We start from the raw sequence: 22,580 nt of genomic DNA on the forward strand, positions 1-22,580 counted from the left end.
ATATCGGCCAGCTGGGGAGGGGGTGCTATTGAAGTTTGCGCTCGGAATCTGTGACGGAATCCCGTTTAAAATCAGAGGCGGACCGGCCTATAGGCGGGTACTATTTGTTTGTATTGATTTATTGTTTTAAATTGTTATATTCTTGTTGTGTTCTGTTTTATGTTCGATTTGTATTTATGTGCGGCACTTCAGCTGGGATTGTAGCGTGCCGTGTGAATAAAATCGAGTTGAGTTAACGTCACACTTGGCAAAGACGCTACAGAAGTCACATCAATTAGGACACATGATGAACACCACAACTTGACAAGGCCATGATATTATACAACACATTGTAATGTTCATGTGTGCAATCAGTCTCGCTGTGGTTTTCTCACTGACATTGATTACAGTCATATGTTCGGTGTGAGGTGACCCGATGGCGCTAAGTGTGGTAGCAGCAAAATGTCAAACCACGCACAAATACACACGCTCTTATACCGCCGGTACCACCTGACAGGACATGTAAACGCTCAAATTAGATGCTCACGCGTACGCACGTCTTCTTCAGCCCATCTCTCAGGCTCGCTTTCCACAACGACACAGGAAGTCACAAGGTGACCCATTTTATCTTTTTTTTTTTGTATTGTTTGGTCGCAGCACACCGAGATCACTGGAAATTTACTGCACGTTACAATGAATCATCTCAATGATTCTCACACACAAACAAACCACAAATGAAGACCATAAAAAAAAAAAAAAAAAGAATAAAGATAATTATTGTTGCTGGTGTCATCAATGTCAATGCATGACATCATTTATTAGGCTCTACAAGTGAGTAAGAACATCAACTGTCACCCATCTGCAGTATCTTTTATTTTCACAGCAGAGCCCTTAAATGCCGGTTAACATGTGATAAATGATTGACTTTATACATCATGTCTCAAAGCGCAGCTCATATGTTGCATAGTTTGAAATGATTGGAATTCACAAATTGCGATGTACATGATCGAATCAACTTCAGTTTTCCACAAATTTGTGTCCATTCAATGTACACAGCATTCTGTGTGGGTAAATGAAGCTTGTGAGCAGCAAACAAATCAACTGTTTTCATCGCTTACATTTTTCTTTCATTATTATTTTTGTATTTATTGATTTATATTATTATATTGTTGATGTTATTATTAAGCATCCTGAAGTCCCTTGAAATGAGCCATATGATCTAAGATATTGCCGTAGTATTACTATATGTTGGGTATAACTGTTTCATTTTTTACATTCACATGCCTCTCAGTAGAATATTAGAGCTTTAAAGGAAAAAATCGTTTAGCAGCCGCTAACAACAACAAAAAAATAACTGCATTTTCCAGCTGATAGCGCAGAGGTATTTTGTTTACTGTTTATTTGGTATATATGCAAAGCAAGAACTCATTCAGTGTTGGCATGTCCATAAAAACATGGCTAGAACTATTATTTTGTCCTTTCATAATTTCATATATAATGGATCAGTCTATCTACCATAATGTGTAATATTGTTCTCTCTGGATTCAAATTACTTTGTATATGTAGAGACAAACAAACACAAACCACCTATGAAGAATGTTACGGTTCCCGTGCGCCACATGTTATGCAGTACGCAGTGGTGGAAAGTAATAAAATACAAGTCCTTTGTTGCTGATCTTAATTAGGATTTCAGGTGGCTGTACTTGCATATTTATTTTCCTGACAATTGAATCTCTACTTTCTACTCCTAAATCAAAATAGCCTGGCTACTTTTTTCAACTTCTTTGAATGACGACGCAACATCAAAAAGTCTTAAGTAGAGAGAGGTTGAGCCAATTGTGCTTGAGATCTTGACCGATCAACTGATTGAAGTGTCAGGGATAAGACCAAAAAAAAAATTCTTTTAGAGAATTGTTTGATGTTCTCATCTTCAAAAATGATCTCTGGCAAATAAATTGTCTTTTGCCATCTTAAGAGCAAAAATCCACATATAATTAACGCCGATTATAAATCCATTTGATATTTTTTATTTTTTTTATTAAATTGCTAAGTGGTGTTAAGCGAAGACTGCTTTGGAGACTTCATAATAAAGGCCTCTTTATTTCTCCCCACTTTTGTGGAGGTGTCTGCTCTAGTTAATCATGATTTTCAGCAGCAACACAGAAAAATGTATCCATCTCAGATGGATGCATTGCTGAAAGTAGTTTCTTTCTCTTGTAGGACGAAATAACCCGTTTTGCTCGACTCCACTGGCATAGAGGAAGGCCTGTACATTGTACAAGCAACGGGCCAGCCTGCAGCGCTAACATTAGCTGCTAGCATAGGTGCGTGCATTTGAGCGCTATCGGAGGATATCTGAGAGAGATCAGGAGGTTTCAAGGGGCTACTTATCTGCACTGGAAGATGGAGCGGGAGGCTTAGGTGTGAGGAGCTACGGGGACCCGAAACCTTTTCCTCTTCCCCATTCACGCCCTGTTTATCTTCCTCGAGCTCTACATCTTCCTTTCCAATACAGAAGCCTGAGTCGGGGCTTTGTGCCCCTCTCTTCAAGCTCTCACAACTTGGTGACGTGGACAAAGCAGGGCAAAGGTGGAGAGAGAGGTGAAGGTTAGGATTATGTGCCTTGTGCACAATGTGGAAATTGTCTTTATATGCCAAGACAGGATTGGGCTCAGTTTGAACGGAGCTGTCGGAGGTGCCGGATACAAAGTAGCCCAAGTTAGAGAAACACGATGAAGAGGAGGACGAATTGTCCACAAGCCTGTTCTCATCCGAGCCCGCCGACAGTCCGATGTTGCTTGGAGGTGGCGGGGCACAGTTCGAGCCGGGCGGCTTGGAAGCGGAAAGATGCGCTTCCCGGCTTTCACATACCTCCACTGGGGAGATGTGATCGACCGGCTGGACAAAGTGCAAAGAGTCAGCGCAACTAGGATTCAGCCATATCTGCATAAAAAGAACCAGATTCATAAAAAGGAACACATTTGAAAAGTATATTTTGTGTGTGTTCTACTTGTATACACATCATAATATACATTATTTACCTTTAGATTTCCGCCGTGGAGAGGTTGGAAGTATTTTGAAGGATTTGGAACTGGCTTCATTTTGGGGAATCTGAAATAGTACAAGAGCTATTAGGCAGGCCACTTTATTAGGCACACCCGCACAATCTGAAGGGATTAAATACAAGAGCTGCATTAAAAAAAATCAATTTCGACCTTCAGAAAGATATTCATCGAACAATGTTTATCATTGTGGTTGTTTGCCGTGGTGTACAACTTCACCGCCACCATCACACGTATCGAAGTTTTCAGAATTAAAATGCAAAATAAAGTCATTTAAAACTATAAACATGTGAGTGAGCACACACAAATCTTACTCCAAATTTTACTCACCTCATACTGATGCTAGCTTTGTAAAACACCAGAATCATGATTATCATGACCACCAAGATGATCAAAACCAATATTATAAAGGCTTGAAACTGACTCCATTCTGAAATAAAACGTTAGAGAATTACAATGCATGTACTGTACAAGTCAAATAATTATCGTACCGGTAACTACAAGTGCAGTCTTTTCTAAACTACAAATTTAAGGTTCACTCAGCTCCACCAATCAAATGCTGTACATCATCCCTTAGAGAAGACGAAGGCATATTGCTACAATAAATGATAACCGGTGTATACAAATTTGCACAGAAGAACTAATGACGACGTTGCTGTTAAAATATCAGCAAGCTGCTGTTAAAATATCAGCAAGCTGCTGTTAGGCTCCTCTTTTCCTTACCTTGATTTTCTGATTCTGGCCCCAGCAAGAATGCAGTTGGACTCCACTCACTCCACTGGCTACCTTCACTATCCGCTGGCTTGACTTTTACACGAACTTGGTGCTTGCCTTTCAGCTGCCCAGCATCGATTTTTAATTGTGGTTTGTTGGTGTGAGACGTGTGAACCTAATGGTGAGCCACATAAAGAATGTTAAAGTGGCTTACAAAAATATTAGATTATCAGGAAGAAAACCTCTTGTTGATGAACACTCAGGCCTACTATACTATTGTCTTGTAATGTTGGTCATGCTGGTGGGACCACGGAACTACACCACTGAGGGCCATTGGTCAGCCCCTAATGAGAATGTCAAAACGTAAATACAATGTGTGCACACTTGCCTTCGTCATTGGGTCACTTTTTCGGATCTGAACTTCGTAGTCAAACGCGTCGAGGAACACAGAGCGGGGGCTACCTGGATCCCAATCTATCACGGTGTCATTGTCAGTGAGGGTGACATTAGGGAGGCCCGGGGGGTGCATTTTGACTGCACACACACACGCACACACAACGTTTGACTTTCCGTGCCAATAATAGATGATACATGTAAAGATGACAAAATAAAATCTACTCACTGTGATTTTGGGGTTTATAGTCTTTGAGGTATTCCACCAGCTCTCCGTTACATTTCATGCTGATGTTGGGCATCACCTCAAAAGGGGTGAAACTCTGGAATAACCAATTGAGGATCAAAATTACGAAGCCCGTGCAATGACAAGTGTTCTCTGTAGATGATTATTATGGCTTTCTTTCTTTACAATATATTCCTATAAACACTTACTGTATTTTCAAAGACAAAACTGCACCCTAGAAGTGTGTTGCGGTGTTGTTTGACCTTGCAGCTCTGACTAAATCGATAAAGAATACAAATCGCCATTATTATGTATTACATAAATATTGTAGCGATCTGTTTTTACCTGATTAGAATTGCACATGTCACTCCATCCTTCCTGATTCGTATTTTCTTGTAGCCATAGATCATGCAATCTTCCACTGAGGGACTGTTGAGTGTACACGTGACATTGTTGATGAAGTCATTCACGCAGGTGAGCCCTGAAATTCCAAAAATGATTAGAAGATTTTTGTCTTGCAAGGAAATGAAGGATGGGGCGCTTGGAGCATAATCCACTTTTAATCAAACTCAAATGAACATTTAATCCATTTAGCTCTGTGCTCATTTGTACTTGTTTTTTTTTTTTCCAAATGTGTCTTTGCTGTGCTCATGCAAATGAACATCTTCAATCTTGATTACCACATTAAACTCATTTATAAAATGCCCAAAAGTAAAAATGTCATGTAATGCATTTCAACCTTACAGAGCCAAAGTACATTCAGTAATGTAAAATCAAATACAATTTGAAGTGACAAATTATTATTATTAACAATTATTACTAATGTCATACCTACAACAGAGAAATACATACAAGGTTTTATACCCTGTCAACCGGTGTCATTCAACAGTGTATGTTATTACTGTAACTTGTATCCAATCATCATGAAAGTTCACAGAATAAACAAACAAAATGAGTCGCACCTTGCACATTTGCCTCACAGTCCAGAGAATGAAGAGAAAACAGAATTGCCGTGACAAAACAGGGGTGTACTGCCCCCATCTTCAGCATAGTCATTCTATGAACATATGGGTGGATAGAGATTAGTTTTAGATTAGTATCACAACATGGAAAGTTTGAGAAGTGGGAGGGGGAAAATAGTGACTTTTGATCAAAGCACTGGAAATTGATAGCATTATTTGCTCCCTAGATCATAATAACTCTGTGGACCACAGACAAGGTCCGAAGCTATATCAAGCTAATACTTGTATAGCTAATAACTGTACAAACTCTTGTCCAAACTGGTCGCATAATTTCACAAAATGTAAACTCTGGTGACACGATTCCCTTTATTACAAGTTAAATTGAAACCTAAGCTACCATATTATAATTGTGTTGCTCTAAACTTGTTTAATTGAAGTGTTGTCCTACTTGGAATGAAAAAGAATAAAAAGCATGATCTTGAAATAAATAAGACCTGTCTTATTTAACTGCAGTAGCAGTTTTAGAACAGAGACTTTTCCAGATTCGGTTGCTGCGTTATAGTTTTTTTCGTCATAAGTGTATGAAATAAATGATCGCATGCAGAGAAAACAAAAGTACGTGTGAACAGTAATTTCTAAAGATGGCTAAAAAAAACACACACTCTTTAAACTTAAGCAAAAAAAAAAAAAAAAGTCCCGGTACAAATTCTGAAATGTACTTTGGTCCAAAAGTAAAACTGATTTTTTTTGTTTTTTGATACCTTGGCAAAAATGATGTGATCACAAAATAGTTTAAGTCTTTTATTAATTTACTTGATGCTTATACTAAGAGGAAAAAAATGTTTTATGCGATCACAACTGTTCCTGTATCTTTGCTAATGTGAAATGATGAAAAAAAAAAAAAAAGTGAGCGAATGATAACAACTGAAACAGTACTCATTACCTGATGGTCTTTAGGATAGTACAAGACACGACGCCTTCGCTACGAATCATTCTTGGAGCCGACAACTTCAAATAATTCTCTTAAATAAGGCCATGGATGGAGAATATATTGCTTCTCCCATTTGTAATTTTCCTCATTTGATAAATCATAAATACGATGATATCAATCCAGTTGAAAAGAAAGAAATCTGGTCGTGAAGAATCCAGGGGGATATAAGATGAAAAATAAAACGTAACATCCTATAAATAAAAGGCGGATACTGTACCTGATTTTCTTGGCTTAGCAAAGACAATTTAGCAATACATCCCCGGTAGGAGTCACATTCTCGTCCCTTCTGCTGGACTCTCGTCTTCAGCGTCTTCTCTCACTGTCCTTCTTCCCTTCCGCGTGCTCTCATTTTCTTCTCTCTCTCTTACTGTCACTCATTCTTCGGCCTCATTATTGCTTGAACTCTTTTCGGCTGGCCGCTGACATTTTCCAATCATCAACCGCAGCTTCTGTCTGGGCCTTTACAGGAAGCCCTGTGACTCACTGAGTGGTAATGAAAGAGTGATGGGCATGGGTGGGATGGGAAGGTGAGCACAAATGTCACGCGCAGCACCTCCCTCCGCTCACCACCACCTTACGAACCCCTCACCCCCAAACGCAACTTACTACGATCGTTAAGATGTGAGCTATACTGGAAAGACAGTGAACACCACATCCTGTTTCAATCGCAATGTCAAGAGAGACGTTCACGGTGTCCTCTGAAGTGGTTCGAATCAATGAAACTCAAGTGAAGAGATCCAAAAGCCAAGAAAGTGAATACGGACCATATTTAGAAGCACACGGCTATTTAAGAAGCATCAAAGACTCTGCAACCACTGCAGGCGCACCGAGGCCGCCACTTCAACACTTTGGTGGCAGACGTGCAGGAAAAGACAGTTGGAGAATGTCTTCTTGCTCAAAAGGTCATCAAACATCTCAGGAGAGTCAACAGTGCTTGTTATGCTCGAGGGGTCACGAGTCGCAATTGGAATTTATGAACATGAAGGACTAATGGGATCCCCCAGGGATCATTGCTTCGACCTCTTCTGTTCGTTATTTTCCATAGTGGTGTTCAAAATACAAAAACGTAGGCGTTTCACACCAGATGATTGCAGTCAAGAGACACTGTTTCAATGTTTGGAGCTGGATGACAAGTATTTTCTTCTTATCTTATATAAAATAAAGCTCCAGTTCTGAAGTCTTTACACAGCTTCCAGTACTAGTTCATTAGAATTGAGATTTCATCTGAAAATCCTCAAATAATGATCAACTATCATTATATGTTACTATAATATGTTTTATTTTTATTTGGTAAATGGGATTAATTGAAGAACAGGACAAAGAAATGCCTCAATATTATCAGTTGTGCAATCCAGCCACCTGAGAGCTGTTTGTCTGTCTGGTAATTAGTGATGATGATTTTGATTGACATTAGCTACTGGTGCATCCAGTAATTCTCGATTCTTCTGCTTCAGGTTTTTTTTAATTTATTTTTTGATTGTTCATCCGACAACTATTTCAATGAAGTTGAGGCATTGTGTAAAGCATAAATAAAGACAGAATAGATTTTAAAATCTCTTCCAACCTATATTCAATTGAATACACTACAAAGACCAGATACTTAATGTTCAAAGTGATTAACTTGTTGTTGCACAATTTGCTCATGTAGTTGTTTGAAAAAAAAAAAAAAAAAAAGTCATGAGCCTCTCCTCATCCTTGCTTCTTTCATACCCAATTGTGACACTCACCTGCTTCCAATCAACCAAACTGGTGTTTTGTCAGCATTCCTCAACTTTTCCCAGTCTTTTGTTTCCCCTGCCCTAGCTTTTTTGGAACATATTGCAGGTATCAAATTCAACATGGGAGAATGTTTACAAAAAAATAAAAACAATGTTCATCTGTTTGAACATGAAATATCATGTATTCAATTAAATATAGGTTGAAAAGGATTTGTGAATCATTGCATTCTGTTTTATGTACATTTTACACAAGGTCCCAACTTCATTGAAATTGAGGTTTGCACCAACAGGTATTATTCCTAATATCAAATCAGTTTCTCAGCACGTTTGACGTTAGAAAAGTATAGCCTCTAATATTTAGGCTATCTTCTTTCGCAACACGAGAAACTGCTCTCAGCATGATGCCGTGCAGTTGCGCAGGCCTGTAAAACAACGACCACAACAATAAACACTGATCATGAGATTCCTCTGTAACAGTGTGCAACCAACCATATTTCTACAGTCTAACAATCGTCATAAAAGAAAAAAATACAGTATATAGAATCGTCAGCGGCATAACGGCGAGGACATTTTCACGGGAATGTTTTGTGTCCGTCGTGAAGTTCAACAAAAGGTTGTTGTGTGACAACCTGCAGCCTTAAAAACCGCAATGTACCTATGCATACAAACTATTGCAGCTCATTGCTTACAACCGCAGTAGGCCAGAGGTCTGCTGCGCCCCTGACACCCCCGCCGCCCTGCTTGCTGCAGTCACTCGGGTGTCAGCGAGCCGAGTGAGGTAAGCGGAGAGCAGGCGAGGGTTAGAGGAGGTGGAGGTGGAAGAGCGCCGCATGAGGCCATACGAAACTTTCGAAGTCGACCGAGGCGTCTTAAGCACTAATGTGAGCAAACACGAGACCACAAGTGGTGCTCAGACAATTACAAGAGAGGGCACGGTACTTCTAGTCTATGACAGACCTGGGCAAAGTACAGCCCCGCGGACACATACCCGAATTCTCTGACTGGCACTCACAGTGACCATGAAGTCAAAATAAAACATGGAATATGTGGTGGTTTTATTTCATGTCGTGAATTTTTAGCCAAGTCTGGTGCTAATGGTGAATCTCAAAGGAGGTGTCACTGTTTGAACCAGATGAAGAGGCAAATCAGGGGAAATCCATTGTCATTTGTACTCATTTTGCCTCATGGTGACAGTGCGCTAGAGATCAAACTCAACACTCTTCATAGAAGCTGAATCGGCGTCACATTTTCTGTCTTGACAAGAGGAGTAGCGGGTTGTAACAATGAACAAGTTTCAGTGGTTACGCTAAAACCTCCACACGGCCGCCCATACACATCACACCAAAAACTACAAGAAACTTAAATAGTTACGGCATTACACTTTAGTTTGCACAGGCTTGTGGTTCATATGGCTTGTAAATTCAAAGAAACGAGTTTGTTGTTTTTGATTTTTAATTTAGAGTGTTTTGGGGAGATTTCCCATTTACAGATGCTATACTAACAACAAATAACCTCATTTCAAAATAACCATCCTCTTGTTGACATATTGCCACACAGCAAACTTTCACACTTCACGCCTTGCAAAAACAAGACTTCAATGCATTTTGTCCACCACACTGGAAAGGAGACTTCATTTTGAAGTCCTCCCTCCCCTTTTCCAATTTCTGTCAACAACTCGAGTTTCTGGGTTTGAGGTTCAAAATGTTTCTCTCCGTCCACTCCACTGGCGACGAGTCGAAGCAGCGCAGCATTTTATTGCCAGAGACATGAAAGGAGACAACAATGTTGAGAACAATCCTACTTAAAAGTGAGATTTAAAGACATAATAAAGCCTTTATGTTCCGTATTTTCACATGCTTATTATTATAATGATGTCGGCTCACAAGGCTCGGGCTGTTTTGTTTATTTTCATGACCCCAACCAAGTGGGTGCCTCGTGACTTCATTCACTATAATACACAATCAACACAATGTAAAAAATATCCATTCAGGTACCATAACCCACACAAAATATTTTACTTCTATTTACCCTTTCTTCAGTCCGCAGTCCATTGTGGTCATGCTGAACCACACGAGAGGCGAAGCGAAGAAAAAGGTGTTATATTTCCTATGAATGTCACACACTTGACACCTGAGAAGTGAGAACATTACATCAGGTTTCACCTTTGGACAGAAAACAACATAATTTCAAAAAAATAATTTTCTTACTGATCCTTATGCCGAATACACTTAAGATACACAAATGTTATGTAATTATTCAAAGATAAAAATGCATAGTAATATATTGATACATATACAGTATATGCATTCATAGATATAAATACTGTACACACATATGCAGAAGCATGTTGCCTCTAAAACAGACATGGCTCCATGATTTTTTTTTTCTTTTCTGGGGCTATTGGGGTGCATGACGGATACATAGGGTGGCTGAGAAAATTATATACTTTAGAATATCAAATAAAATAGTGGAGGTGCTTAACTGGGGCTCCACAGATATCTGACGGGACTCCTTCCTCATTTATTGTTACTCCCAGGTAGTTTAAACACATTCACTTGTTTTAGATTGCAGTTATTACCCTTGTTGTCAGTTGCGTTTGCATTTCTACTACTGACCATAACTTTCGTCTTGGATTTGTTGACCTTCAGGCCCTTTGACTCCATAGCGTGTTGTCAGGACAACCACTTGTGTTGGCACTCTTCCTCACTATCAGCCACCAATGGGCACACATACCTGTACTCTTCACTAATCACATCCTGTACAGCAGGGGTGTCCAGCTCCGGTCCTCAAGGGCTGCTTTCCTGCCCGTTTTCCAGCTCTCCTTGCTGCAGCACACCTGATTTAAATGATCAGGTCATCAGCAAGCTCTGAAGAAGCTTGGTAACGATCATAATTGAAACAGGTGCATTGCAGCTGGGATAGATGGAAAACAGGCGGGACAACGGCCCTTGAGGACCGAGTTTGGACACCCCTGCTGTACAGCAATAAATAGAAAAGGGCTCAAGTCCAATCCCCGGCCAATATTTATTAATTATGCTTATTTACTTCTCACACACTGAGAAAAACACCACAGGTAACTTTTGTTCTTTTATTCAACTTTATTTCACAATACACAATTTATTGTGTTCTTTATTATAATACCACGCACAAATGTCAACTGGCTAAAACAATATAAAACATAACTTTCACAATTTTCTTTATTTATAGTATATACACACGCTCACTTATCCCTTGGCAAAAACTCATGGGCCTTTTTGCTTGTTCCCAAACGTGCGTCGAGATAATTTGCGGAGAAATTGACACTGGTAGAATAAAGCAAAGAATTGACCTGGTTTTTCTATTGCTTCCCTCCTCATTGTGGTTGGACGGAGGCCTGCTTCCTTCTTACGAACAACTGTTTAGTTTACAACCAATATTCAAGTGCTGGAGTTATCTTTGACATGCCACCTATAAAATTGGCGTAATAGTACAGAAAAGTTGATCCTTGTTGGAGTGGTCCTTCGGGTTCTATCAAGTCAGACTGTCCTGCCAGATTTATGTCGGTGCGAACTTCTTGGCCTGGGCCCTGACCCGCTTCTCGTAATCCATTCGGTTCTGACTGAAATGGAAAAACACAATATTGCATTTTAATCCCTAATAATTATTAGGTAGGTTATTTTAGGGCATTCAGCATTTGTTGCTATGTTATATGAGTGACATAAGATTTATTCTGACTGGCACCCTTTCCCATCTCATTCATTTATACGACACAGTTAGGCCTTAAAATATGATTTTTTTTTTGGGGGGGGGGGAATAGGTCTTTTTCTAGAAATTATACAATAAACCAGCAAAATACTCAAGATGTTGTCTTGGGAGAAAAAAAATATTTACCATCTCATAGTTTTTAACATTGCAAAAAATGTTCACAACTACCAATTATTCTCAAAACAGCCAAATACAATGTTCTAAATGTTTTGCTATGATCTTGATTATATTAGAAGTTACCAACAACCATTACCGTTAGAATGATTAGATTTCTTAAAATTATCAGGGATACATATGGTTTTCAAAATGTAAAAAACAATATGATGGCATACAATATATTTTTCACTTATTATTAATAATGTCTTGTTGCAGACCTTTGACACAACTCAAAATTTGGCCAGAGTATGAATAATTGTGGGCATAACTGTATATTCATCTTCTGTGGCAACACATAAGCATGGGGCTGAAAAAGTCTGAATTTGAATTGAATTACACTGAAACTCCAAAATAAAAGCCATTAGTTCACCACTCCGTGGATGTATACCAGTAAATTGTGTAAGCCTCTGCTTGTGCTGGGTCTTGAATGTTGGGCTCATTCAGCAGCTCCTGGATTCCCAACAAGATCTGAAAACACAGAGTGCCATTAAAGGGACAGTTCAGAACTTTTGATACATTTACACCATTACCACAGCCTTGTGTAATCTGAAGAGAGCAATGCAAGAACTAACTTGCTTTCAAAAAACATTTATTTTGCTAGTTATTCAATTAAAACAGTGTACACAACACATACAATGGCATGCAAAACATGAACTGAAGCATGTACTAAAACTGAATACCTGTTTGATGGTGATGGCGGGCCTCCAATCTTTGTCCTCCTCCAGGATGGACAAACAAACAGTGCCAGATGGGTAGACATTTGGATGGAATATTGGTGGCTCAAATTTGCCTGAAGGGTGGTGGAAAAAGAGATAAAGGAAATCTTAAAGTTCATAAATTTCATCAAACTTTTACAGATGTAAGCTTGACAGATATACTTGAGATATTTGCAACATTGTGCTGTGGAGTTTGTCATGAGGCATCTTAAGTTTACAACACGTGTGGTGTCAGTGGGACTCACATTTGGGTGGCGAGGAGGGATAGTCATCCTTGAAGAGCATCCGGAGCTTATACAGTCCTCCCTCCCACAAGGTCTAACAATCAAGGAATTCATAACTAATTCAGTCCAAAACACAGAGATTTATTTCAATAACCGAAATTGGTAAAACTCCAGTGTATAACAATGCTTCTGTGGTATTGTTTATTTTAACTTAATCTTTCAGAGATGTGTTTTCCCCAGTTGAGTTGTACAGGTGTTGAAATTATCTTGGACTCTTTTTATTTCTATGTTTTTGGTCCTCGCAAGAAAAAAAATAAGGCATTTGGACAAGTGTGTGGACTTTTTATATCCACTGTATCTCATCCCTAGTTTAAACTCCATCGTGTAGTTTTAGCCCCATAGCCACACCTACTGGTTAGCTCCAAATTTGTATTTTGCACACAGAATAGATCTACGTTGTGGCGAAATTTAAATTTCATACAGTGCTTGAAAACTTACGCCTTTCTTTCCAGGAATGGCACATTCCCAATTCATCAGATTCATGGTTCCATCTGGATTCTTTGTCGGGACAGCAACAAAACCCTGCGAGAAGCAAAACCATTTGAGTGAGTTCTGAGAGAAAAGTAGCAGTGATTTTAGGAATAATTAAGGCATTACTTACAAACGGGTGGTCTTTTCTCCAGGCTTTGCGCTCCTGGGACAATCTGCTAAGCGCAATGCCTGACATTGATGCTCATTAACCCCTCCCTATGGGAACATTTAAAACAACTTAATTAATATAATGGAAAAGTACACCAAATACAGCCTAGGGAGGTGTTTACAAAAATGACAATAACACACGTAGCCGCGAATCGTCTAACACGTTATTTAAAAGATTAGGCATGGTTAATTTAACCGCTATATCCCATGCTATAATCACTCGACTAAATAGACCCAAAAAATGTATCCTTACCAGTTTAAATGTAAAATGAAGTCTACCTTCAAACGAAACCCACCAGCTATTTTTCGGATGAATATCAAAATTAAGTAAACTGTGTTGCGTTTTAGCGGCACTAGCGCGATCGAAGAAAACACACCCTTCGTCGTTGGAAAACACAAATAATGGGCCACTAGGGACGTAAATGACCAAACCAATACAACGGCACTTTTTTCAACATTCCTCTAGCAATCTAAAACGAGGATGTCGGTGTTATTTTATCACCGTCTTCTTCAAATGCGCGAAAAACACATATTTCGTAAGCCCGTCTCGGCGACTAGCATACAGCTAAAAAGGACCCCAATTTGTTTATTTCGGGAGGACCTTCAGGCAGTTTTATGGACAGCCCAGGGACGTATGTGAAGTCCGACAGCCATCTTTGTTGTGGCACAGAACATAACTGTTGAAGGATTTGTCTTCGGAATAACTCTTACATACCTTCATGATTCATCCATATTCATCCAAATTCGTACATACATACATAGAATTTCTCCTTTGTTTTGCACAAAGTTTATCAGTGATGTAGACGTACTTATTTATGTTTTATTTTATTTATGTCTTCTACACTGTCGACCAGAATATAGTGTGTAGCGTTAGACATTGTTCAGTTCCGGGTTTCAATATTTATCTCACATACAGTAATGTGTGGAGTGGAGGTGGCAAAAGTGCTCACATGCTATACAGAAGTGCATACAAAATGAAAGGTTTTTGCATTTGGCTCAGCATAATATTTAGAATACACAAAATCTATATTTTTAAAAGCACATAGGTAGGCCTATATACACAACAGGAATTGAAAATATCTAACCAATCATTTGAGACCTACAGTCCTGAGCAGTATAATGTGCAATATACAGCAGTAATGCATCTGTTACAGAACCTGGTGGTCCTACACTGAATGCCGCAGAACTTTTTTTTTTACAGGCCAGCAAGTAAACTAGTCCATGGTCTGGGTGTGGGAGGTCATTGCTAATGTTTTTTGTGCAAAGCTCTAAATCAGGGGTCACCAACTCCGGTCCTCGAGGACACCTGTCCTGCAGGTTTTCAATCTCTCCCTGCTGTAACACACCTGTTAAAATGATCAGGATCGTTATCAGGCTTCTCAAGAGCTTGCTGATGAGCTGATCATTTGAATCAGGTGTGTTACAGCAGGGAGAGATTGAGGTCCCTCGAGGACCGGAGTTGGTGACCCCTGCTCTAAATGGAGGAAAAAGAAGCCCCTGTGATCTTCTCTGCTGTCCTCACCACTTTCCTCACATTCTTGGTCAGAATGCTCTCCATGATGCTTATGTCAAATGTAGTGAGGATAGATGCGGACAGATGGGATATCCTCATTTTCTGTAGGGAGCACATGCATTGCTGTGATAACTTGTGATAACTTGGCCCAAAAGGAACAAAAGAAAACTCTAATTTGCACATAAAAGTTTGAGTTCACTCTCTTTTATACATTTGCAATTGGTTGATTCTGGCAGTGACAACATAAAGCAATTCTCTTAATTAAGGCCATGGGTGGGGAATATCTTGCTTCTTCAAAAGTGTTGCATCATCCCTGTAAATGCTCTCTGACTGAGGTCATGTGTGGACAAAATGTAGATTGCGTGGATCTGCGAAAGTGTGATAAGACAGCTCGTGTCTGCGTTAGAGACGACACAGATGTTCAATAAAATTGTATTTTTGTAAACACTCTGGGGCCAGGGTGAGATTCTTTTGTTAACCCCCGTGTGGACAACTTGGCTCGACCTGTGACTTGCAAAGCAAAGTCTATTATTTGAGTCAGGTATGGGCTCATAAAACTGCAATAATTTAAAGTCAGAGGTGGAAAAACTACTCACAGTCTCTACTTGAGGAAAAATGCTGGAACTTGACTAAAAAACAGACTGGTAACAGTAAAAGTACTGATTCAACTTCTTTAAGTTAAAAACTAAAGCACAGATTGAAATGTACTTAAGTGCGAAGGTTGTTATTTATTTTGGCAATTATATAAAATTGAAAAAAAAAAAAGCTTTACTGCACACAAAAAGTTTTGTTGATTCACGTTTATTCTCCCTGGTTCACGTTTTTCAAACAATCAATCAAGAGGTCACCATCCGTTGGATATGCATCCCTCTCTCTCGTCACAAACTCAATGTTTACTTTTCTGAACTGGTTAATGAACAATGACAACGACAAATGAGCATGACAGTTTAAATGGAATCCGACAAGAAAACTAAAACCAGAATACATTTCCTGCATGATTTATACAAAGAAAGGCAAGGCAACTTTATATGGCACATTTTATACACAGGGTAACTCAATGTGCTTCAAAACATCAAAGATTGATTAACACCGTAAACATTTATTGTACTTAATTGTACTGTAGTCTGAAATACATGATATGCGCGTACCGGTACTATGGCCCATTGCATGTTTCTGCAAACTGTTACAATGTTCACATATTAACGCTATTTGAGTAACAACTTAATTGTGCATTGATTATACCATAAACTGCTACAAAGCACTAATGCAATGTCAATGTACAAATTCTTAATTCACTCGTAACACTGTAACACACATACTGTATCTCTTTTTGATTCACACTGACTCCAGCCTCATCTGACCTAGTCGGCTGCCTCATATTTTCCTTCCCTCTCCCTCTGAGATGATGTTTTCAGGAGATGCTCTTTTAAACCACTCAGACCAGGAGCCGTCATAAACGCACACGCCCGGGTGTCCGAGCAACTGAGCAACCAGAACAGCAAAGCACGCTGTCACGCCACAGGAGCAGGTGGCCCACAATGGCTTGTCCAATCTGAGCTCGGCTTCCCTGAATCGTCTGGACAGGTCCTCGTTGGCCAGAAACTTTCCAGAGGACTCCAGGAAGGAAGTAAATGGCAAGTTGACTGCACCGGGGAAGTGACCAGGTAGCGTGCCTGTTCCAAAAGAACAAAATAATTAATTAATCAGGCAATTTGTATTTGTATTGCACTATTTATTCACAGGGTAAATTCACAGTACTTTACAGAGGCAATGAATTCATGATTTAAAAAAAGATTATATCTAATAATGTACATACATATATTCAAATGTAGTACTCAAGTAAAAGTGCGGTTACTTGAAAAGTATACTTGAGTACAGTATTAAGTATTTGTACTTTGTTACTTCCCTCCACTGTGCAACAACAATACTTTACCAACTTTCCTTACGTTTTAATGATTGGTAAAATGGTAGCTTAGTGCTTAGTCTGCTAAACAAACTATTTGAAATAGTTGTAGTCTACGTTGCGAAAGCCCACTTACCCTCTATTGGCTCCGGTTCGATCCCCCTGTACCTGCCCGCAGGCCTAGTGTCCACCACTTGGATCTTCTTGGTGCTGATGTTCTCCAGCACGTCCTCATAAGTCTTCACCCACGCAGAATTTGTGGTCACCTTGAAGTCTTTGCGCTCCGGCTTCACATGTTCCGACGTGACAGGACGCCCTTCGGCCAACCAGTTCTTCATGCCTCCGTCCAGCACCGACACCGATCTGTGGCCGAACTGTCGGAACAACCACCAGACTCGGGGAGCGGTGTACAAGCCGAACTCGTGCGCGTCGTACACCACCACATGCGTGTCGTTGCCGATGCCCAGCTCGCCCACGTAGCGTGAAAAGTGGGCGCTCGTGGGGAGCGTGTGGCAGTAAGGTGAGCTCTGGTCACTGCATTCGATGATGTCGAAGAACAAAGAGCCCGGGATGTGCCTTTCCGCGAACTCCGCTTTCGGGTCCCGTTTGGTTACCGGCAGGTACCATGACGAGTCCAGGACCCGAATTTTGGAGCCCACGAGGCCGTTTCGGATTGCGTTCGAAAGCCACTGGGCTGAGACCACAGCCTGTGCCGCCATTCCGGTGTAGGTTATGTGGATATATGACTTAGTCAACTGATTTCGGGTCCAGTGGGTGTTTTGCAAGGCGGGTCCATTTGTTGCTAAAAGTTGCTCAACCGCGTTGCCATTACGTCATTCCGCAATAAAATATGCTCATGGTTCTCAAACATTTGCCAGAAAGCACAAAAAAATAGTTAGCCCTCCAAGTATCCAATATAATAATGACCAACAATAAAATCGTTCATTCATTCATTATCCATACCGCTTCTCCTCACAAGGGTCGCGGGGCGTGCTGGAGCCTATCCCAGCTGTCTTTGGGCAGTAGGCGGGGGACACCCTGAATTGGTTGCCAGCCAATCGCAGGGCACACAGAGACAGACATTCGCACTCACAATCACACCTAGGGGCAATTTAGACAGTCCAATCAACTTACCATGCATGTTTTTGGAATGTGGGAGGAAACCGGAGTACCCGGAGGAAACCCACGCAGGCACGGGGAGAACATGCAAACTCCACACAGGGAGGCCGGAGCCGGGATCGAACCCACGACCTCTGAACTGTGAGGCGGACGTGCTAACCAGTCGACCACCGTGCCGCCCACAATAAAATCGTTTTTAGTTTATTTTTTTAAGTGGTTTTATTAATCAAAATAGACTTGTCCCGCAATGGGGGAATTTGCCAATGAACAATTGAAATTAAATTAAAAACAAGTAAATTCATTATTCTAAGCCAAGTAACATTATGTGCAGGTTGAACATTAACACTGCGCTTAAATGTAGCAAAATACAAAAACCTGCCTGTGATATTCGGTTAAAAATGTATTGCACATTGCACTGCAAGAATTTCAAGAGATTGATAGAAATCGCGAATGTACATCATCGCATTTTTATTTATGGAAGAGGGTTGTCTAAAAAGTTGATAAATCTAGCAACAAAAGTGCTAAATTGGTGTCAATGGTTCACACCGTGAGCACTAGTGGGCGTCGGCGAGGAGTTGGTCAGTAAAAACAAAACACTCGTTACACTTTCTGAACGAAGTTTAATCATCACAATTTCATGCGGAAAATTAGCCAGCATATAAGGCTTATACATTCATTGAGCACATACACAATGAAAACACTTCCAGATAATAAGTACAAGTTCATCTTGTGTTTCCCTTAAAAATAAATGGCTTACAGATGACTGAATTCGAAAAAAAATGCACCAGATGTTCGAGGATGCTGGAGAAGCAGAAACGTGGCCACGTTTACAAAAAGATCAAAGTAATTTAAAGCAGAATAACCATTTGTCTGGGAGACATAAAAACCCAACATCAGCATTACAGTTGTTTTGCAATATGTGAATAAGAACTTTGGATATGTTCAAATAGTTATTTTCTCCTCACAAATTTGCACAGCTGTTTTGTTGACACTCAACAGTTTTTGATCAACACAGCAGAAACAAGAACACATGGCATTTCAAATTGTCTTTAATAACATTGTGATCTAATCTGTCTTCAATTCAGGGTCCTGCACACTGTCCGTCTCCCCGCCCGAAAAGATGAATATTTACTTTTCTGGTGAATGAGATGACCCATGAGCATGGCAAAGTTTGAATGGAATCATGTGAAAAAATGAAAGAAAAATGCATTTCATGCATGATTTTCAAAAGACAATCAAAAAGTGTGATTTGTTTTTAAACCACAAACACAACCAGCATAAAAATGTCACTTGAAAAAAAAAAACATGAGCACATTGCTTTATACACTGTTAGGATTTCTTGTAATGTCTGAAAGAAATCATTTGCATAGAGTGGTACTGTGCTTTGTTACATATGTCAGTACTGTTGTAATGTTCAACTGCTATTCTGCTTGAGTAACCTGTTAACCGTTGCATACATTAACTCCTATACTGCTCCAAAGCACTCATGTTAACTACTTGAAAATGTGCAAATGTTTTAGCAATCGTTTAATTCACTTGTGACAAACCTATTTCCTCCTCTGTTACCAAGACGGCTGCCTCACATCTTCTTTCCCTCTCCCTCAGAGATGACGTTTTCAGGAGATGCTCTTTTAAACCACTCAGCCCAGGAGCCGTCGTAAACGCACACCCCTGGGTGACCGAGGAGGTGGGCTGCCAGAACGACCAGGCACGCCGTCACGCCAGAACCGCAGGTGGCCCACAGCGGCTGGTCCAATTTCACCCCGGCTTCCTTGAACAGTCTGGACAGGTCCTCATTGGCCAGATACTTTCCAGAGGCTTCCAGGAAGGACGTGAACGGCATGTTGATCGCACCGGCGAAGTGGCCTGGTAGGGTACCTGTTAAATGAAAAATGTGGAGCAAAGATTATACAGCATTCACCTCCTATATTTAAGTTCACCTCACTGCGGTCCCACTATGCAGTATGCAGTGGTAACTTGGCTAGGCCAGGTACACACAATCTAGATAAATTCATTCAGTGCAGGCCACATTTTTACATGTCACTGTTTCATGAAACATGAAAGGTTCAAGTGCTAAAACCATAGATTTCTTTAGTTATGGGTGATGTCATACTGAAAAGGTTTTACTGACTAGAGATGGGCCAGTACTAATAATAGGTACCAAGGCGCCCTCTTGTGACTGTTTTACCATCGGGGATTAAAATGTTTTTCTAAGAGAACTGTAGCCATCCATTCCCGTTTTGATGCAATTCTTGTATGTATGTGTGTAAGATTTAGTTTAATACGTAGAGTGCATTTTTAGTGTGTTGCAACCGAAATTTATGTTTATTTGCTAACTCAATTTCTGCATGGCTGACAGAGCGTTTTTCACTTTTGTATTCCATCCATGTAAATCCTTTCATGTGCCCATTAAGATGGAATTTATATATATGTTTATAAGGTATACATTAATGATTAGAGTGTATTATGAGTGTATTAGAGTGTTTTTGCGAAGCTGGTTTCTATTAAACTTAATTAATACTTAATTAATACTTATGTTAAAAATGATATTCCTGTGGGATTTTGAAGTGCTTGTGGTATCTAATTTGACTAATGATAATAATAAGGGGGGCCGAGAAATATCTCCAGTATATCTGGACTCAAAACGTTTGAGTACTCAAGTGATAGACTACGCCGCGATCCGACTTACGTACACGTTCATACGTCATAAACTGGGGCGTTGCGAAAGCCTGCTCACCCTCTCTAGGCTCCGGTTCGATCCCCCTGTACCTGCCCGCAGACCTTGCGTCCACCACCTGTATCTTCTTGGTGCTGATGTTCTCCAGCACGTCCTCATAAGTCTTCACCCACGCAGGGTTCGTGGCCACCTTGAAGTCTTTGCGCTCCGGCTTCACATGTTCCGACGTCACCGGACGCCCTTCGGCCAACCAGTTCTTCATGCCCCCGTCCAGCACCGACACCGAGTTGTGACCGAATAGTCGGAACATCCACCAGACGCGGGGGGCGCTGTACGAGCCGAAGCCGTTCGTGTCGTACACCACCACATGCGTGTCGTTGCCGATGCCCAGCTCGCCCACGTAGCGTGAAAAGTGGCTGCTCGTGGGCAACATGTGGTCGTACGGTGAACTTTGGTCACTGCACTCGTCTATGTCGAAGTAAGAAGAGCCTGGGATGTGCTTCTCCGCGAACTCCGCTTTCGGGTCCCGTTTGGTTAACGGGAGGTACCATGACGAATCTAGAACCCGAATCTTGGAGCCTACGAGGCCGTTTCGGATTGCGTCCGCTAGCCACTGGGCTGAGACCACAGCGCGAGCCCGTGCCGCCATGATGGTGTGGAAATGTGGTAATTTCACACGGCCAACAGTAGAGGGCGGCGGAGAGGAGTAGGCAGTAAAATCAATTGCCATTTACACTTTGTAAACCAAGTTTCATTATCATCATTGATAGATGATATCTTCAGCAAGATATCTTCCAGCAACTTCCTAACTTAATTTTTTTATTCTTTTAAACTGAAATTATTTTAAAATAAGGCTAAATAACAATCATAGTTAATAGGGAAGCATTTATACTTCGGGCTGACTTCACGTCCATGGGCTGCACTAATTGACCCAAGTCCACCCATCCATTATCTATACCGCTTATCCTCACAAGGGTCGCGGGCGTGCTGGAGCCTAACCCAGCAGTCTTGGGCAGTAGCCTGAATTGATTGCCAGCCAATCGCAGGGCACACAGAGACAAACAAACATCCATACTCACAATCACACCTATGGGCAATTTAGAGTGATCAATCAACCAACCATGCATGTTTTTGGAACATGGGAGGAAACCGGAGTATCCGGAGAAAACCCACGCAGGCACGGGGAAAACATGCGACATACCAGTCGACCACCGTGCCGCCACTTGACCCAAGTCTAAAGTTTGTCATTACTTATAATTAATTGGCATTTCTCATGTATTCAGGAGCCAAACCAAATGCATTCTTATAGCTGACTTGGAGCCAGTGTAAAGTCTTTAGAATTAGAGTAATATGTGCTCATCTCTTTGTTCTGGTCAGAAACCGAGCTGCAGCTGATTGATGCTCTTTTGAAGTCAGAGGTCAGTCAGAAGACCTGCTGCTTGCAGCCCTTCAGTCTGGAGAAATTGTTCAGATGGTAAACGGATGTTTTAGTGATTCTACAACCATATGTGCAACCATATTGCTGTAACTCAGTTGCACATAGAGTATTTCCACTTCCCCGTTTTCAGTTGATTTGTACTGGTTATACTTCACACTAATGGTGGAAAACGTTTTGAAATGATTTATCATGGTCTCATCTTTTTTTTTTGTCTGAAAAATAACCTGGAATTTGAACAGAGATATGTAAAATTTTATAGAAAAACACTCTATTTTTGCAACTTTATTTATATAGCACCTTTCATGCACAAAGCAACTCAATGTGCTTCACACAACCAAAAGCGCAA

The 22,580-nt window shown here is 40.6% G+C and overlaps 4 protein-coding genes and 1 long non-coding RNA gene across 7 annotated transcripts; 1 reads left to right on the forward strand and 4 right to left on the reverse strand.

The window, feature by feature from the left end:
* Window positions 1-825: 825 nt before the first annotated feature.
* Window positions 826-6,873, reverse strand: il2rb (interleukin 2 receptor, beta). 2 transcript variants are annotated; one of them, XM_086054678.1, is made up of 10 exons: window positions 6,545-6,873; window positions 5,337-5,431; window positions 4,720-4,803; window positions 4,584-4,650; window positions 4,378-4,471; window positions 4,144-4,289; window positions 3,765-3,930; window positions 3,372-3,471; window positions 3,021-3,090; window positions 826-2,922 (listed from the first exon to the last, which is right to left on the reverse strand). In XM_086054678.1, exons 3-10 carry the CDS (start codon window positions 4,782-4,784, stop codon window positions 2,158-2,160), a joined length of 1,473 nt encoding a protein of 490 aa, XP_085910804.1. In that variant the 5' UTR covers window positions 4,785-4,803; window positions 5,337-5,431; window positions 6,545-6,873; the 3' UTR covers window positions 826-2,157. The 2 variants fall into 2 exon arrangements, with proteins under 2 accessions (XP_085910804.1, XP_085910803.1); XM_086054677.1 differs by having other exon boundaries at window positions 4,720-4,855; window positions 6,545-6,871.
* A 4,246-nt stretch (window positions 6,874-11,119) lies between these two features.
* LOC147134626 (SUMO-conjugating enzyme UBC9-like) lies at window positions 11,120-14,180 on the reverse strand. The gene is made up of 7 exons (XM_086054684.1): window positions 13,838-14,180; window positions 13,547-13,632; window positions 13,384-13,467; window positions 12,907-12,979; window positions 12,626-12,735; window positions 12,334-12,413; window positions 11,120-11,643 (listed from the first exon to the last, which is right to left on the reverse strand). The coding sequence occupies exons 2-7, from the start codon at window positions 13,610-13,612 to the stop codon at window positions 11,580-11,582; spliced, it is 477 nt and encodes a 158-aa protein (XP_085910810.1). The 5' UTR covers window positions 13,613-13,632; window positions 13,838-14,180; the 3' UTR covers window positions 11,120-11,579.
* Window positions 13,309-20,644, forward strand: LOC147134627 (uncharacterized). 2 transcript variants are annotated; one of them, XR_015089981.1, is made up of 4 exons: window positions 13,309-13,490; window positions 16,500-16,761; window positions 17,179-17,520; window positions 19,725-20,644. It is a non-coding gene; the product is annotated as an uncharacterized LOC147134627 (long non-coding RNA). The 2 variants fall into 2 exon arrangements; XR_015089982.1 differs by lacking the exon at window positions 17,179-17,520.
* LOC147134628 (3-mercaptopyruvate sulfurtransferase-like) lies at window positions 15,889-17,840 on the reverse strand. Its single transcript, XM_086054681.1, has 2 exons — window positions 17,137-17,840; window positions 15,889-16,770 (listed from the first exon to the last, which is right to left on the reverse strand). The coding sequence occupies exons 1-2, from the start codon at window positions 17,717-17,719 to the stop codon at window positions 16,472-16,474; spliced, it is 882 nt and encodes a 293-aa protein (XP_085910807.1). The 5' UTR covers window positions 17,720-17,840; the 3' UTR covers window positions 15,889-16,471.
* Window positions 18,720-21,476, reverse strand: LOC147134629 (3-mercaptopyruvate sulfurtransferase-like). Its single transcript, XM_086054680.1, has 2 exons — window positions 20,857-21,476; window positions 18,720-19,997 (listed from the first exon to the last, which is right to left on the reverse strand). The coding sequence occupies exons 1-2, from the start codon at window positions 21,443-21,445 to the stop codon at window positions 19,699-19,701; spliced, it is 888 nt and encodes a 295-aa protein (XP_085910806.1). The 5' UTR covers window positions 21,446-21,476; the 3' UTR covers window positions 18,720-19,698.
* Between the last annotated feature and the right edge of the window lie 1,104 nt (window positions 21,477-22,580).

The sequence above is a fragment of the Filicampus tigris genome, chromosome 16 (assembly GCF_054856515.1).
Source record: "Filicampus tigris isolate MCC_2025a chromosome 16, RoL_Ftig_1.0, whole genome shotgun sequence".
NCBI lineage: Eukaryota > Metazoa > Chordata > Actinopteri > Syngnathiformes > Syngnathidae > Filicampus > Filicampus tigris.